The sequence below is a fragment of the Anabrus simplex genome, chromosome X, assembly GCF_040414725.1.
Source record: "Anabrus simplex isolate iqAnaSimp1 chromosome X, ASM4041472v1, whole genome shotgun sequence".
Lineage (NCBI taxonomy): Eukaryota > Metazoa > Arthropoda > Insecta > Orthoptera > Tettigoniidae > Anabrus > Anabrus simplex.
Genome location: NC_090279.1, coordinates 54764646 through 54782908, shown reverse-complemented (window position 1 = coordinate 54782908; position 18263 = coordinate 54764646). Strand labels below are relative to the sequence as shown.

At 38.1% G+C, this 18263-nt stretch overlaps 1 protein-coding gene across 1 annotated transcript in view; it reads left to right on the top strand.

Moving 5' to 3' along the window:
* The window catches only part of LOC137503053 (uncharacterized), a 32173-nt gene extending 27585 nt beyond the window's left edge, over positions 1 to 4588 (top strand). Inside the window, exons 4-5 of the mRNA XM_068230463.1 lie at positions 3456 to 3538; positions 4458 to 4588. Of these exons, the coding sequence (XP_068086564.1) occupies positions 3456 to 3538; positions 4458 to 4542 (168 nt within the window). The 3' untranslated portion in view covers positions 4543 to 4588. The remainder of the gene's footprint in view (positions 1 to 3455; positions 3539 to 4457) is intronic.
* Positions 4589 to 18263: the final 13675 nt, after the last annotated feature.

Sequence of the window (18263 nt, the reverse complement as noted above, 5' to 3'; positions counted from 1 at the left end):
GAATATCTGAACTATGAGTTGGCAGTTAGTTTGAAATCACATAATTCGACATCTGATTTTTGCATCCCAGTAACTTCGAATTAACGATGTTTTACTGTGTGTGCTCCTTTGACATAATGAACTTGTATTCTAACTTACTGATAAAAGAAAGAGTAAACATTATCAAGGATTACCTTTCCAAACTCCGTAATCTTAGCACATTTGAAATAGATGAGTTCACTAAGATTCTGAACTTTGTATTAAAGAACAACTATTTTACTTTCAACGGCAAAATTTATCATCGGGATGGCCTAGCGATGGGTGATGCATTGTCAGGCATCTTGGCTGCCATATACATGTATTCGTTAGAACATCATAAAACAATGTCAGAAATATGGGGACTCAGCCAGTGGCTGAGGTACGTAGGCGATACTTTTGCAATAATCAGTAAGTCTTAACAATAGTAATGAAATTTAGGACTTTTTAAAGAACCTCGACCAACATATAAAGTTTACGAAGAAGGACGAGGTCAATGGATCCATTAGCTTTTAGACATCACAATAACACACCTTAACAATACATTCAATTTCCAAATGTTTAGAAAACCCACTCATACCCCACTAACTGTTTTAAACTCATCAGTACATCCTAACTCCCACAAACAGGCCACTTTTTACAGTTTAATTTATAGAGCATTAAAAATCCCTTTAACATCTAAGAGCCTAAAAACAGATATCAATTACAAGAAGATTTTGGCAAAATTTAACGGTTTTAAAACAAACAATTAATTGAATTAAATTAAAAAATTAATCAACAAGATCGAATTTAATTTAGCAACTAACTTCGTCCCAGATAAACCCAAAAAATCTGCGTTCATCACTTTCACCTACAATAATCCACGTATTTCCCAGATAACAAACCCCTTAAAAAAAGCAAAATATCAACATTGCCTTTAGGACAACAAATACCAACCAATACCTCATTCTCAATCACAACACGGTCAACTCAAACAGTAGCATCTAATTCGGCTCGGGCATATAGAGCTTCAAATTCACACATTGTGATGTCTCCTACATTGAACAAACGGTCTGGAGTTTCTTTACAAGGTATCACAAGCATTGTTATGCCAATAAATAAAATAAGTTCTCAGCCATGAGTTCCCTCATGAAAGATACAGGGTATTGATTCACAACTATTGAACAGGACCTTACAATTATCAAAAGAGTGGGCAAAGGGAAATTTATGAATGAATTAGAGAGCATTTATATGTTTGGACCAATACTATAACAAAGACCTAAATCTCAACGATTTATATGAAGGAAGAATCCATTATACGAGAATTTACCCAACTTGTTTCAATCACTAAATTTAAATCAAAATAAAATTCTTAAAAATCTAAAAGTAACATCCCACAAAAGCTCCCAACATTCCATTAAAGGTAACTTCCTCCATGCCCGCCCCTACCAACCTCCTACATTCAACGGCCCATAAGATCAAGACTCCGCCACCTCCTATCCTCCGCCACACCCCGTTCCCTCAATTCCGCACCGATACAATACATGAAGTACAAGTGTCATTTGTTCTGATGCTGTAAAGGCAACTAGTTCACACCAGAAACGTTGAGGGGGTAAGTAAATGTATACACAGCATTTCTCATCAAATTTAACCCTTTTTGCCCTGATCTTAAAAATTCTCCTACCCTCCTCTCATTACAGATTCTTCACCACACATCCCTCAGTAGTCAATTTCAACATTCAAGCTGTAGGCAACTTCAAGCACGAGCTTCCCCATTTCACTAACAGTAGAGGAGGAAGCTATCACATTAGCTAGTAATGACATAGACGGCCACACACAGTTGTGAACCTTTTTTCACTTCTTTAACAAAAATAAGAAGACTGGGGACTCACCTTACAAATACCGGTTTAATAACAGTAACAACTCCATTCGTCACACAGCTGTATACTCTACTGTGTGACAATGCTATAACCTTTCTACAAGAATATTCAATGTCATTTTTCAATTATTAAACTACTTATGGTTCATAGTAACCATTCTACGACTTCAAATCGAGTTGCCTTAAACCAGATCCCATTCATACTTTGAAATTGTAACTTGAGACCATAATTTTAAGCATAGACTTTCTTGTTGTTCATGTAAATATACACAGGTTAGCTATTTTTTAAAATGTTTTAAAGATATCAGTGTAATACCGCAGCAACATTAACCATTATTCTCATACATATTTTTTAGACGTGTTTTATTTGTGTAAATTGTGGAGTGTGAACTTACTACAAGTTTTCTCATTTTTATAACATATTTTTCTCTCAGTAACATTTTGAATAGAGTAATCAGGATCCTGATTTTTATCCCTTAGGAAGATCACGGCTGATGGTGCCCATACAATGGGCGAAGCATGTCCCGTTAAATTAGTATGACAAGGTGTGAATCTTAATTTAAGAACCAAGTGTGTATTGAATAGGTGGATCTCAGTAACCTTTTGTAACATTGTTGAATTAATCTCTGATAATTTGTAAACAATCTGTAGCTTGTTTAATCTTGCAACTATCGTCGCCATAAGACCTATCTGTGTCGGTGCAACGTAAAGCCCCTAGCAAAAAAAAATATTACAACTTGCGTCACGAACAGATCATCATGCATGGCTGTAAGAAGCAGTGGTGGCAAATTTTGAATTAGGAGATTAATTGATCATCACGTTTTCATTTTGGGCTACTCAAGGGATCTTGATTCAACCATCTAGGACCATGTATTGTTGATGATTATGTTCATTTGTAGTCATCTGGACACTAAGACGCCGGGTTTTTCCTTTTCTCTATGATATTTTAATTTTTCTTATTTACAGATGTTCCTCCTTTTCTATTGCTACCTTGTCTACTGCTATCCTACAGTGTGTTCCTTGTCACGTTCTTATCTCTCTTATCAGTTTTCTCAAAAGCAGTGGCAAAAGGTACTCAGTTTTTTAAGATGCAGCAGGTCATTATGTAAATGTAATGTAAATTTTAATCTAATAGCAGTTGTATAGTATTATTCGAAGTAATTACACATGTTGTGTATGAGTTGACTATATTTGTAAGTACAGAAGATATTATGAATAGAATTTTATACATAATGTAAATTTATTAACGGTGAGCTGTATGTTTAATAGGAAAAGATTTGTGTAAAATGTATAATAGTGTATTTTAAGAAATTATCTTCTTCTCTGTTCACTTAACATTTAGTACTTGATGATAATGTATTTTTGTTTACCATTTGCCACCAAGGTAGACACCTCTTTTGCATTTAGAGCAATTTTGATTTGATTCTTCCTTTCCATTCTTATATTTTTGAAATGGGAGATAAATTAACTATACTCTTCTTGTGCCACTATGAAATTTATTTTCTCAGCTGTTTCTTGTTTAGGCCTATATATTTTTATTTCCTAACTTCTTTATTGTACTTTTCATATTTCTTACTTATAGCCACCTGAAGATATTAAGGAGGAAATATTCATAGAAGAACATACTGATGATCAGCTGCTGCAATACATCAAAGAAGAAACAAAGTATGTACACTATAAATCCTATACAGTGTGGAATATTTTGTACCTATTCACAGTTGTGTTCACTATTGGTTGGTTTATCTCCAAAAACTGGCCATTTTCATCACTTTAATTCTTTCTTTACAACGTTATATTTAAATACTATATCTTGAAATTCTATTGGTTATAATTATCTAAAACATTCAGGAACTATAAGATCACATTTAATGTTCTCTCATGTAGTTTTATTGAATAAATGTCTACAAAAAGAATATCTGGTAAAGCTAGATTTTTTAGAAGTATATTTCTTTACAATACCTTTAAGCAACGATGAAAAATGAACAAAGAGGTGACAAGTCAAGTCATGTATCGAAAGATGGTAACAGGGGAATGTGAATATATGAGGATAAGGATAATAGCTAGTCATTGTGGAAATGTCACTGTCACCGCATCATTTGTTCATCACATTCTTATCATCTGAAATGCCATCTGCAACTATTATCTGCAGATATTCTCAGTAATTTTGTACGTTTGTACCAGCAGTGACACAGAAAAAGCCATGTTTGTAGAATATAAACTAAATATATAAATTCAAATTTGTTAAGTTTTATGTTCATTTTAAACAATATAATAATTTCAAACCAACATAATTAGGTTCATTAATCAATACAATGATGACTGAGTTCAATAGTGTGATAACTCAAAACATGTCATTTTTAAGTTATTTAGTTGGTTAGTTTCTTTTTATTTATTATCTTTTCTGTTCTCTTGTGTGTTAAGTCCGATACCTCTATTTGTGGATCCCAAGCAGATAATGTGTTGTAGAAATGAAACATTCAGATCCGTAGTGCTACATCTTAGATATGATAGGTTTCAAATAAAATTCCCACATTGTTGAAAGTGTAAAAAAATTCTTGTGGTATTGAATTTATGCCTGTTCCAGTGTTGTGATCACACTTGCTGATTGTCTACAATTCCCACTATTCATTTTAGTGCTCATTATCAGTCAAGTGTTTGTAGTGTGTTGATTGGAAACACATGTACACAGTTAGTATAAAGTAATAAAATGGACAGCTAAAAGTGAAGTTCAGGTTGCCTAAACAAATTTCAGAATTCAACAAGTAAGTAAATTTATTATCACGTAAAAGTAGGTAAATAATAATGTAATGATATAATCATATTTCAAAATTGTAATTTTCATCACTGACATTACAAAGTAGCACAAGTGTATATCCTGTTTGCAAACATTTAATACGGTAGTGTTTTTTGAACTCTAGGTGTCCCATTGGATTTCTTGCTAATTAATTTTTTGCTCTCACACCTTTGTTGGTTAGAGTGTGAAACGATCTTTGATAATCCTTGGGAAATTATTGTATAACCATGGACTGGTGCTCTTAACTTAGCCCTTGTATTGGCAGGTCCTCCAATGGCTAGTCATAGCCTAATGTTTGACTTCAAATCATATTAGTGATGGAAACTACGAATTCTGAAAGGATTATTTGATTTTGTGTGTGGTTAGAGTCTGCTCGACTGTTATGTGATACATTGACTTGTTCCTACTGTCCGTTCACAACTAGTTGCAAGGAATATTCATTTCAGTCCTCAGAACTGCCCAGTAGCAGCCTACACGCTCTCATTAGTCAAGGTAGATCCATGCACACAACTGAAGATCGCCCAAATATGTCAACTGTTCAAATTCTACTGTTTGTTTGTAATTCTTGTGCAACAGGGCACAGTAGGCTACCTTAGAGAACGATCTTGTATTATGACCACCAATAAAAATGTTGCCTTTCACACACAAATAGCATATTTCTATTTTTGGATGGCGTTTAAATTAGCTTTCTTCTTCCTAAAGATATCATCTGCAGAAACACTCTCGAGGCAACAAAGCAACAAGCCGTTTGTGTGTTTTCCTTTTGCTTGGTATATAAGTAAGAGTACAGTTGATTGTTTATATAGCTTAGTCCATTGTATATCATAGATTTTAGCTGCTTCTGGAGGTTTCAGTCGACTGGATCTTCTCTTCTGTTTCCCACTTTGTTTTATATCTCACCTCAGGTGTTATGTTATTGTGACTATCATTTCAGCAGTCCACAAATATCATTCAGCAAATAAATGACTTATTTTAAAATGTCTAAAAGATGTGCATGTCAATTTGGTACTGAATTATATAAGAACAGGTTTCAAGATCCATAAAATTTCCTAATCACTTACTTATGGATAGACACATATTTCTGAGCTTACCAATTATTGGAGAGACACATTGCCTTTGCTAAATAATTAGTGATGAGGCTAACTTCCGTTTTTGTAGAGACACATGGTCCTGAACTAACCACTTCGTGATGCAGTTTCCCTCCACTTGTAGAGTGTTGAGTGTCAAAGGGTGCTGAGCTGACCACTTTGTGCTACTCTTCCATGGTCTTCATATTTATAGACTTGATTGGGTTGAAAATAACAAATTGAATATTCTGATCATTTGCTATCTATGATGGATGTAAGCAGAAATATGAATTGCAAAATTCCATTCAGGCTGGAATACACTGACAGACTCCCCTTTTGTTGGTACTCATAGCATTTCACTGGATATTCAAACTGTCACTCCCGATTAACACAGATAATCAGCAAATTTTTATTTTGTTGAGTTACATGTTTTTCTTTAAATGCATTTATAGGAGTCACTGAAGCACAAAATCCAGAAGCATTCTGTCATTCAAACACTACTGTATTTTGTGGAAATAAGTCTTTAATTATTGGACATAGGCTTTAGGGGAGATAACTTGAACATACTCCGTTGAATGTTAGTATGTGGAAATATCAATTGTATCCCGTTTTTATAACAATATTTATCAATCTTCTTCTTGTTATTCTGCTTCTTTAGTGTTAGTCCTGCCTGGTGGCAGGGTCCAGTGTTGTGATTCATTGTCTCCAGTTAGTTCGGTCTCAGGCCATGTCTGTATGTAGTCTCACAGCTTTCATGTCATGCACTTTACCTGTCCTATGCTGTCTTGTTAGTTTGATGATCTGGTTGAAAAGCTTGCTTCAGCCACACTGCTCCATCCCCCCATTTAGAGAAACAGAACTCTGACAGAAAATATTCGAGACAGATGGCTTTCCCTGGTTGCATTTCCTTCAGCATAGCCTGGACTTTGGTGACATCAATTTCCTATATTGGACCTACAACAGCGGAGGTGATCGGGTGTAGTAGATATGGAAATTCATAAATTGAAATTTTGTCGAAGTATTTCTGCCAGTTGAGTAGCAAATTTTCTGTTTCCTCATTGATGCCGTAAAAGCGTTGGACTTCTTCCGTTTTGCGATGCCTAGATTTGACTAGCCATTAAATATTCTGCACATTTTTGCATGTGTCAGTTATCACATATAGACCTGCTTACCAGTTTGCTTTTGTTACAGCAACAATCTCCTTCACTTTACTAGTGGCTGCTTTATAGGCTTTCCAATGAGCATGAAACTATTGTACACCTGTTTATTTAACCGTACTGTATATTTAACATCGTCATTCTGATGCCACGTGTCATAGTTAATCCTTCGCTGTTGTCGCCCTAACTTAGTTGTTCCAAGAATACAGTGTGCAGCGTCTTTCAATTTACTCACCGCCTCACTTCAACTATGGTCCTTTGTGCACTGTAACTTCTGCAACAATGTTGGCCTCCTTCTTCAGGCATAACCATTTGATCTCATTTGGTCAATTTCCAGCAAAGTATTGGGCTCTTGGTGACTTTATCCGCAGCTAACAGATGACTGCTCGAGGTTCATTCGCAATGGTTTCGTAATTAACAACTGTTGTCTCTAGAACATCTATCAGATTCCTTCATCTCACGAGGATGTAGTCAATGTCAGTTGGATGGGAGGCACAGTAGTACATGACGAGATGAATTTCACGCTTTTTGAACTGTTTGTTTGCGATGATCAGTTTATGCATTATCGAGAATTTGTTGGCCATTGTCGTTCTTCTCAACGTATCTGTGTCCACCATGGACACTGTGTTCTTCTTTCCTGCATCTGACGTGTCCTTTCATATCTCCAGCAATGAGGCAGTGCCCAGAAGGCATCTTGGGTCTCTATGCCCTGGCCAGTTTTGGAGCGTTCCACTGAGAAATTAGAATTTCCTTCTCTCTCCAATGTTTGCATCAAGCAGTTGCCATACTTTTGCAAATCGGGGACTGAACCATCAAATTTTGCTTATATAACAATGCCAACACCATTAGTTGTTTTTCGGCTTCCTTTGCACATCAGTTAGTAACCACACCCCATTTTGCATGAATTTTCTCCAGCCCCACATTTTTCTTGTACATCGCAGATGTATACCTTCCCTCAAGTGCTGTGGCTAATTTGCTACCTTCTCCACACATAGTTCAGTGATGTGATACAATAAGGGGTAATCGCTTGCTTAGCTGTCAGAGCCCGTTCGACGGTAACCCTTCCATACTTTTCACACTCCCTGGGCCCTGCCAATGCACGTCCCTTCCAGGGGATAGCCTAACCTTGTTTCTGATTCCATGAGGCATATCTCTGTAAACATGAGACGGTATTATTTTATGGCCGGCTTGTCTTCAAGCATTTTAGAGCTCATGAGAGCAGGTAGTTACGCCACTCTGGACATGGGAAACAGACGCCTTTTGCAGCTTCTCCTTTAGAGAAGAAATGCTATCCTCCCTTCTGCATTAACTTCCATGAAGGTAGAGTACCTCTTCTGTGAACTGCTCCATACCGAACATCTCAGTCTCCAACAAATTTGCCATTAAGGCCTCTGTGATTGTTTGGTCCACGAGAGCTATTATATTTCGCTCAAGTCTGCCGGCAAATCAGTGGGATACCTGTACCTTTCACCTGGGACGCACCACGTGTTACAGCAATGTAGCTGATTCCTGGAGAATATTTATCAGGGCAGAATGAAATACCATTTTACTGAAAAACTAATTGTGAACTTGATAAATCACTTGTGACAAAAATCACATAATCATGTAAAGAGTAATGGCCACAAAATTACGCACCTTTTGCTAGGCGTGATATTCCTTAAAACATATGACATACAATCCAGTGTCGTATTTTCTGCCCCCTGTTGTGTAGTGATGTCATCATCAATATCTTGTGTGATGATCAAGAGGTCTAGCCTGTTGTACCTGGAATCAGTGTCCCCCTTTTATTTGTCCACTTATTTTCTCCTAAAAGTGCAGCAACGACACATTTTCGAGCCTCCCACTACTTTGCTTGTAAGGAAGTCATGCATTCGACTGGGCCATGTGAAATCAGCATGAATTGTTAAGTGCTACTTCATGTTGCAATGTATTTTGGCCTGCATGATTGAATTTTCCCACATGCCTGTTGTAAGCGGATCTCACCTTTAACCAAGAAATTTGTATTTCTCGCTCTTCTTTAATAGAATATGTAGAACCACTCTGCGGTGAGGAGACAGGCACAGACTTGGATGCTATCCAATGATGTTATCATTCCACTAAAAATTATCAATTTGTCTGCGATCTTTGGAAATGAAAGAAATCTCATTCCTTCTTTTATGTAGCAGCAATATCCACTACAGTGAAATTCAATGTCCTGTCATTTCGAATTTTGTCTCATTCCTTGATTTTTATGCTTCTAGTGTTAAGAATATTCAAGAATACAATAGCTTGCATTTGGGTTCAAATTCAGGGTATCACAACATTGTAATAAAACACTACTACCATATTCTTTGTGACCTTCATCATGTCTATGACAGCAGTATCTGGGAGAGAGAAGAAAGCATCAGTGTTAGGGAAAGTGCCATCATCTGCTTGTTATATTCCAGATTTCCCAGGATTTCATCAGAATTCGTTTTTGCCATGTTGCACACGGACTCTGTTAAAGACAGCTGTTAGAACAGACTGATGTAATACATGGTTGTAAGTATTAACTTCCTTGTATGAACCTACAGTCCGGTATGCAGGTTGGTCTGTTTGATTGCACATCAAAGCTATGTAATTAGAAATAACTACACTGTGATGTAATGGAATGCTACACTGATATGACAATATTGTACAAATATAATAGGTATGTTTGCATTACTGTAAATAACATTCATAAAAGATTAGCCATCTTGCTGTCTGCCAGCAAACAATGTTCTCAACTTCATTAATATCTACAACAGATTCTCTCAAGCAACCTGAACAACAAGTGCTTTTTACAAAAGTCACTACTTGCCTGCCACAAAACGCAGAGTGGTTGAACAAATTCAAAACTCCAAAGCATATGCCGACCTTCATATAGGAGTACAGATATATTAGGGTATCAATAGGTAAATGTGTGCCGGATTAAAGAGCGTGTATTTCTCCTTTTAGTCTGAATCACTTTTCCTGTATTCTTTAATTGAGGTTGTCTATGAGTTCGTACATTCCTAAATCGTCAGTTTCTTGCATGTGATGTCGTGATTTGAGAGAAAAGACACACCACATCCTTGTAAAAATTGGGATTTATTGAAATTTAAGGCTACACTCTGAATTTGACCTCAAATGACGTTTACCCTCAAGAGTGTGATGTTAATGAGTAACAAGCTAATTGAATGGGATCTCAGTGAGTGGAATGTTAAGTAGCAATACTTTTGTGTGAGAGTTGTAGTGGAGTTGGCTGTTGAACTACTGGTAACACGGCTTTAATTTCTTACTGTAGATCGAGCCCCGAGGTGAGCAACACAGATCATCAACCTCCGGATGGCGGAGAACCTTGCTTTAGGTGCAGTGCGTGCGGAAAAATCCTGGCCGGGAAATTGAGCCTCTTGCGACATCTGAAGAGTCACAGAAATGATCGTCCCTTCAAGTGCGATCACTGTGGAAAGCTATTTGGCAGAAGAAAAAGCTTGACGAATCACCTCAGGGTCCACGCAGATGGTGGGCAGTACTTGTGCAATGTCTGTGGGATGTCATTCATCCGAAAAGACAGCCTAGAATATCATATGCGTACTCACACAGGTGAGAGGCCATACAAATGTAATGTTTGTTTTAAGTCCTTCAGAACCAAATCCAGCCTAGCACGTCACGTTCGTACACACACAGACGACAGGCCGCACACTTGCACTGTCTGTGGCAAATCTTTCATTCAGAAAGGAGGCTTAGCTAAACATATGCGCAAACACACAGGCGAGAACCCTTACCGATGCAATATCTGTGGTATTCTCTTCACCGTTGGAGGTAATCTTTCGAAACACATGCGTACTCATAGAGGCGGGAAGCCTTTTTCCTGTAATGTTTGCGGTAAATCCTTCAACCGGAAAGTCCATCTTACTGATCACATGTGGGCTCACACAGGAGAGAAGCAAAACTGGTGCAATATCTGTGGCCAGGCATTGAGTACCAAGTCGCAGCTAGAAAGTGATGCACCCACTCACACGGACGGCAAGCTGCACTGGTGCCATGCCTGTGGCAATTCATTGCCTAGTGAATCCCATCTAGCGCGTGATTTGCAGACTGACACGGGCGACAAACTGCATCTATGCAATGTCTGTGGCAAATCCTTCATACAGATAGCCAGCCTAGCATATCACATGCGGATTCACACAGGTGTGAGGCCATTCTGTTGTAATGTTTGTGGCAAGTCGTTCAGCACTAAATCCCAGCTAGCACGTGACTTGCGGACTCACTCGTGCGGCAAGCAAAACTGATGCAATGTCTTTGGCTAATCCTTCATCTAGGTGTCAACATAGTAGGTCACATGCGACCCACCCAGGCATGTAGCCAACCTGGTGCAGGGTTTGTATAATGCACATTTCCGGGTTAATTGCGCTGTCGAAACACACGCAGACACATACAGACGAGAAGCCATATTTAGAAAATGTCAGTAGTAAATCTTAAGCCAGAAAGTCTATCCAACAGTTCTCATCCGAATGCACACGCTTGTTATATCACACGAGTGCTCAGTAATGCGAAAAATGTTCAAAGAATCACACAACTTAACCGAGTACATGTGAACCGCATTGGAGAGATACTGCACTGCTTCGTGATTTGTGGCAAATCGTTCGCACGGTGTCAGTGTACAATGGCGAGACGGCGCACAAGCGTCACTTCACGAAAGAAACCACACGAGATTAAATAATAATGTTATTTTGCTTTACATCTAACTAACATGTGCAAGAGAGTTCGGAGTTTCACAAGACCTTCTCCAATTCTGGAGATGTAACCAGGCACATGCGATCGCACACAGCAGAGAAGTAATAATTTCTTCAGCCAGAACGGCACGTTTCAGGCACACCTCCTGATGTACGCCGGAGTGCGGTCCATCCCTTTTTGTCTTTTTCGCTGAGATAGAATCTTCAGGTAACATGATGCCAGGTCCGTGTGGGAAAAGATCAAAGTACTTTTCATAAGTTATCTCCTCATCAATCACAGATATATGACACCCTCTTGTTCTCAGCCATGGACGACGCTTTTTCTGTTTGCGGACTTCAGTAGAAATGTGCTCAGTAACACTCATTGGGGAGCCGTTCAGATGCGGGGATAAGAAGTAATCATCATGAACAGAGAAGAGTCATATGGCAACACCAAGTGGTGAAATGCTAGAAGAGCATGAAAAAGTATTCAAACCTTCGAATAAACATTTCAAGGGAATAAATAAGTACCGAATCAAGTCATAATATGGTATACAGTTGATGAAATTGTTGCTGATGACTGAACACACCTTTGCTCTTTTGCTACATGTCACAAGTGTGTTCCTTTAATTATGAGTAGACAAGTAGCTCAAAACTGTACCTGCTCCCTCGGCTCTGGTACGATAATACTGTGTCTGTCAACCTGTTCTGAATGCAAATTGAAAGTTCTGCTTCAATGCCCATAGTTATTCATGAAGATCCCGTTGTTCTCGTGGAGGCGTCTACAAGTAAAGACTCGTATGTTGAGAGCTACAGTATAATCCAAGTTTCTCCATCTTTGTTTACTGGGTGGCAGATGATTGGCCACTCGCTAATGAAACCTCAAATCACTAAAATCTGTTATATCTCAATGTTGTTAGTGTTAAAGAGACATACTTAGTACTGAACCCTTTTTGTCATGTCAAACTTATATTTGCCTGTTGCAGGTCTTCAGTTCGAATTGTTAAATCTTGTGTCTCAGCGGATGTTAATGACTCTTCGTCACTTCCAGACGTAACTATCGGGTATCAAGGAATGCCTACTTACTGAAATTAAGAGCTTACATAACCTATGTTTATTCAATCAAAAACAATGAAATATGATGGCGGGTGTGTTTACATATATGGCCAAAAGCAGTGGTCTGGGGTCAATAACAATATAATTGTGTGGTTGGACGATTTCAGGATGAAAATTAATATCCACCATAAAAGAAAGCCCTGAATTCTATTTACAGAAAACCACGTTGTGGTTAACTAGAAAACAAAAATATGAGATTCAATCTGCTTGCCTCCATAAACAACTGTGCGTTATGCTTCTGATTTCTCGATCGTCTAATTATCAGGAAGTGATCTCCAGACCTTTTTTAATGTAGGCTGTCCACTAACTGACCATCCGCATACAACGATTTACCTGGACCCTCAATTGAATATAAGTAACCTCCAATTCACTTAACTGAACTATCATGGTCATCCAATAAAATAAATATCTAAGATTAAATAAACATGCCTGATGACCAAATTGGCCTTTCACTGAAGTTAATTGAACGTGCCTGATGACCAAAATAAGAGGACTTCAAGTGCCAGTGAATTAATGGTGTAATATCACACATCATAAAATAGTATTATTTATATAAAATGTATGAAGTTATATCATGAACGAAAACAACATTATGAAGTCAGTGATTGGAATAAATCCATGAAAACTTGTGAAAAGAAACCCTATACCACTACAATTTTACTCATGCTCTCATTTTTTATAAGGTTCAAACAAACCTCAAAATAAACTTGACCCATGGGAAGCCCTTAAATATTATTGGTCATGGAGTTCAACTACATCCACTTATATAGTCCTATTAAAATATAAACTTGCAAACTATTACAACACCTCTATGAACAACATGGCCATAAATGATGGGTATCCTATGGACTAATGGCAGAGTGCTACTACATCTTTTATTTTGCTAGTTGCTTTACGTTGCACTGACGGGACGGGAAAGGGCTAGGAGTGGGAAGGAAGTGGCCGTGTCCTTAATTAAGGTACAGCCCAGCATTTGGCTGGTGTGAAATTGGGAAACCACGGAATACCATCTTCAGGGCTTCCGACAGTAGGGTTCGAACCTACTGTGCCCCGAATACTGGATAATGGCTGCACATAAGCGACTGCAGCTACATTTTATGGAATACCCGGCAATATTGAGTCTTTGTGTCAGACTAGAATACTTACCTCTCATCTAGGGGCAGTTGGCTAGCTAAATCATTTCACAGTCCTAGCACATTCGAGCAATTCCCAAGAATCCATTCCATGCACTGCAACCACCATCCTACGTTTCCATTGGAGGACACACCATCGACAATATTTAACACATAGCTGCACTACGGAAATATCAAGAAGTGGAAATCCTAATTATCTAAGGACATCCTTCTGACACCAAAATAATTATTTAAATGCTCAGTGGGAATATGAAGTATGACTGTGTTATAGAAACACCGAAACTGGAATACAACGTCAAATGTTCGGAACTGTTACTGAGAATCCACTCCATCATTTCCCTAAGCAATAGAATTGAATTCAAATAACTCCCCATTTATTTTAACATCAATAATGTAGCATGCCCTTCTATTTCTGAACAGCGTCCACCTCATATAAATGTGAACACCTGTTATCTCCTCTAACAGGTCTCTCCACTGTCTTACAGGTGAGCCAACAAATCTTGCCATGGACGGCCCTTTACTACAGCACAAATCTACCTCCAAATCCTTGTATTATCAGACAGTTTATCGGTCAACATTATTGCCTTCAAAAATGAACTCAAGTCTAATGGGATCTGTGGAATATGATATGCGTTTCACCGATATCAATGGAGTTATTAGATGAACAAAGGATCCCTCTGGATATAGGGTCCTATTCAATGTTTAAACCATGGACCTTGCCATATTTCAAAATATTCTGTCCTGACGATTTTCCCTCAGCCTTTTTACAAAGAAACCTGTGCATTATCTACACTATAAACTCTGGAATATGTACTAGGAACATGTCTCAGTAACTGAGTCACATGGTTTCTTAACTTCATGGACAAATAAAACATATCTACCACCGACAGTTACGGTCAGTTACGAAGTTTCTCACTTTGGTTGGAAATACAGTACTTCAGACGCATATGACAATGACTTCAATATCGACCCCAAACCTCATTAGACCGAATTCCGTGCTATCACCTCCTTTCAAATCTATTGCAGACTGCCTTTCACAGAACAAAGCTTACCCCACAGATTGTAACTATTACATGTTCCATTACTTACTATTACTATATCAAAATGTTGTGCCCAACCAAGAGCGTGATCGTACATATTTTGCAAATGAGTGTGCTTTCTTCTCTTCACAGATTATTTTCTTCTCGCTGTGTTTTTATCCGTTCTTCAGTCCATGCAGTGGTGTTCTCTTCTTGGGTTTTTAGCAATTTCATGTATGTTCACCAACGTTCTAAAGCTAGGCGTGAACCATATAATGTCATCTGATATGCTGAAGTTTTGAAGGTCTTTTTCAGTTTTGATTATCGAGTTATTTTTCACTTTTATCGAGGAGGCATTATTAAATATCTTTTTAGTGAGCCTTTCATCATCCATTCTCTGAATATGGCCATCAAATTTCAATCGGCTTTTTCCAATTATGTCTGATATTTTCTGAGTATGTTGGTATAACTCCGGGGAGCTATTCATCCGCACTCGTTCTATGCATACTGGGCCAAAGATTTCCCCTAGGACTTCTGTTTCTTGATTTTCGATAATTTTAGATTAGTGATCCTTCTCCAATTATTATGGCTTCCGTTGTGTGTAATGCTTCAGGCTTTATTACAGTGTTATATTGTGTTAATTTATCGTTCTGAGAAATTGATTTTTGTCGTACCTCTTCTATGTGGTTCTATGGCCTACTTGTAATATAGAAATCTCTCTCTGTTGCCTCATGATTTAATGCAGATGGTTGGATGATTTCCCTAAGTATTTGAAATTATTTACCTGAGTAATTTTGCCAAACTGAGTTACCAGATTTTGTTTGTGTAAGTATCAAGTAGATCCTTTCATGTATCGGGTTTTCTTATATCAGATCTGGATTCGTTTCAGATGCAATTGCCTGAAATTTTTTCAGGGACTGAATTCATCCTTCCCTATTGTTGTATGGATTAACTAGACCATCTATGAAGGCCAAACATTCAATATGAATTTTATTGTTATGGTGTTTTCGTGGTGGACAGAGGTGAAGGAACGTGCGGGCATAAATGGGTCTACCTACTACAATCAAAAGATTCATTAAAATCTTTAAAAATAAGGTTATATTACTTTTTTCCTCTTTTCCATTTTTCAAGTGCCAAAATATTAACAAAATAGTTGCTCAGCGACTGAACAAAATTTCAGGTACAGTAGTTTAGATACAAAGCTGGATAAATGAGAAAATCAACAAAATTAGTTAATAAACAACCTGAGCACGAAATTTTACAAATATACTCGAGCACTATTGATCCATGAAAAACCAAACCTCATGGCACTACAGCCCTTGAAGGGCCTTGGCGTAACAAGCGACCGCTGCTCAGCCCAAAGACTTGCAGATAACGAGGTGTCGTGTGGTCAGAACGGCGAATCCTCTCTGCCGTTATTCTTGGCTTTCTAGACCACTATTGATTGATACATTCACGAATTAAGGAGACGGATTTCCCCATGTCATTTCACTGTCTTCAGCACTCAGCAGGAGTATCGAATATCCATTTTACCAGGTCTTGGTTGGAAGAAAGAAACACAGGTGAAAGTTACTGGATCAAAAATCAAAATGATGCGGAGGCCTTCATTTGCTCTCCTTGAATTATGCACACAAGATTAAAACCCTTTTTGGGCTTCTGGCCCGAAGTTACACAGGCTAATCCTATTCTACTGAGGCGATTAAATGGAGAAAATTTAAGTTAGAAGGCTACAGAGAGAAAACGGTTAAAAAACATAGTTATTTAATGTTATGTGCTTTACGTCCCACTAACTACTTCTACGGTCTTCGGAGACCCCAAAAACATAGTCTTCTCAAATTAAAGTTGATAGGGAAGTCGAGAAGGTGTCGCACTCTCTATTCCGGAATTTCAGCTAAGTTTTTAGGCTACTTTGAGATTTACATTTGAAGAAGTTTACATTATTGAAGATCGGAAAGTTAAAGTTATGTTCTTAGAGACAAGAAACCTTCCCATCATGTTAGTTTTCAAAGGCTCTCACCTAATGATTAACTGGCTGCCATTACCTTATTGCGCTGGACTGCTCAATGAAGGGCGAAACGCCCTCACCTCCACTATTAGCATACACTCAGTACACTCGATGATCAAGAAGACAGAGTTGTTCGAAAAATTGCCAGCTTCTACACCCGAGAGGAAGGTTCGAGAGTGATCTGGACTAATGCCCGATACACCCCCAATTTTTATTCTTCATCATAATCATCATATCCTAAAGGCTAAGCCTTGTCCCTGCAGCCACAGTTGTCTATCTTGAGCCAGTCTTTTCAACTCAGCGTAGGTCTTGCACTTCATCCGCAGAAGCTGGTGCTCGAAGTAAGACACTCTGGGTCTTCCTCTTCCTCTTTTTCCAGCAATTCTTCCTTCAAAGGTATTAGAATGAACTCCTCATGCCGAATAATTTGACCAATAATTATTTTCCGTTTTTCATTTCCAGTTATCGGATTCCGTTCTTCTCTTATCTCTAAGGATTTCGGTATTGCTCTTCATTTCAGTCCAACTTATCCTCTGCATTTCAATTACATCTGGTTTTCTCTTCTTGCATTCCCAATGTCCAGCTTTCGCAACCATACAAAAGCACGCTCCATACAAAGGTTTTTGCAAAGGCCTTCCGAGTTCGAATATCTATATGTTTGTTGACTAGCAGATGCTTTTCATCTTGGAATGCTCTCTTTGCCAATGCTATCCTCTTCGTGACTTCTGAAATGGTCCGTTTATCTCTCGTGATCAGCGTTCCTAGGTTCAAAACTGTTTCACTTGTTCAATGTTATCGGCGCCAATTTTGAAGTGTGTTGCGGTTGTTTTCTTGTCTTCACATATAGTCATGGTTTTTGTTTTCCGTGTATTAATTTTGAGGATCCATTTGCCTAAAGTTTCTGCTTATATGTTGATCGTTCTCTGCATACTTTTACCTGTTTCTGCTAGTATGGCAATACCATCAGCAAATCTTATAGGGTGCACTTCCTTGCCATTAATTTTGATCCACGTTGTTTTCTCCTTCATGACTGCGATGGCTTCTTCGATGAACATATTGAACAGATAAGGAGAGAGTGGACATCCTTGCCTAACTCCTCTTCTTATTTTGACAATTTTCTTTGTCCCACTGATTTCTAAATCATTGATCTGCATTCTGGATAAATTCAGTATTCCTTCCAATCAATTCCTGCTTTTTTTATGGAAAGGAAAATTTGTTCCCAGTCTACTCGATCAAAAGCTTTCTCTACGTCGACAAAGGTCAATTATACTTTCCTACTCTTCTCTTCTCTCCAGAATTAAATGTAATGTCAGAATTGCTTCCCTAGTACCCCTCCCTGATCGAAATCAAAACTGGCCATTATCGATATAGTGTTCTAACTTCCCTTTAATTCTATTCTTGATGA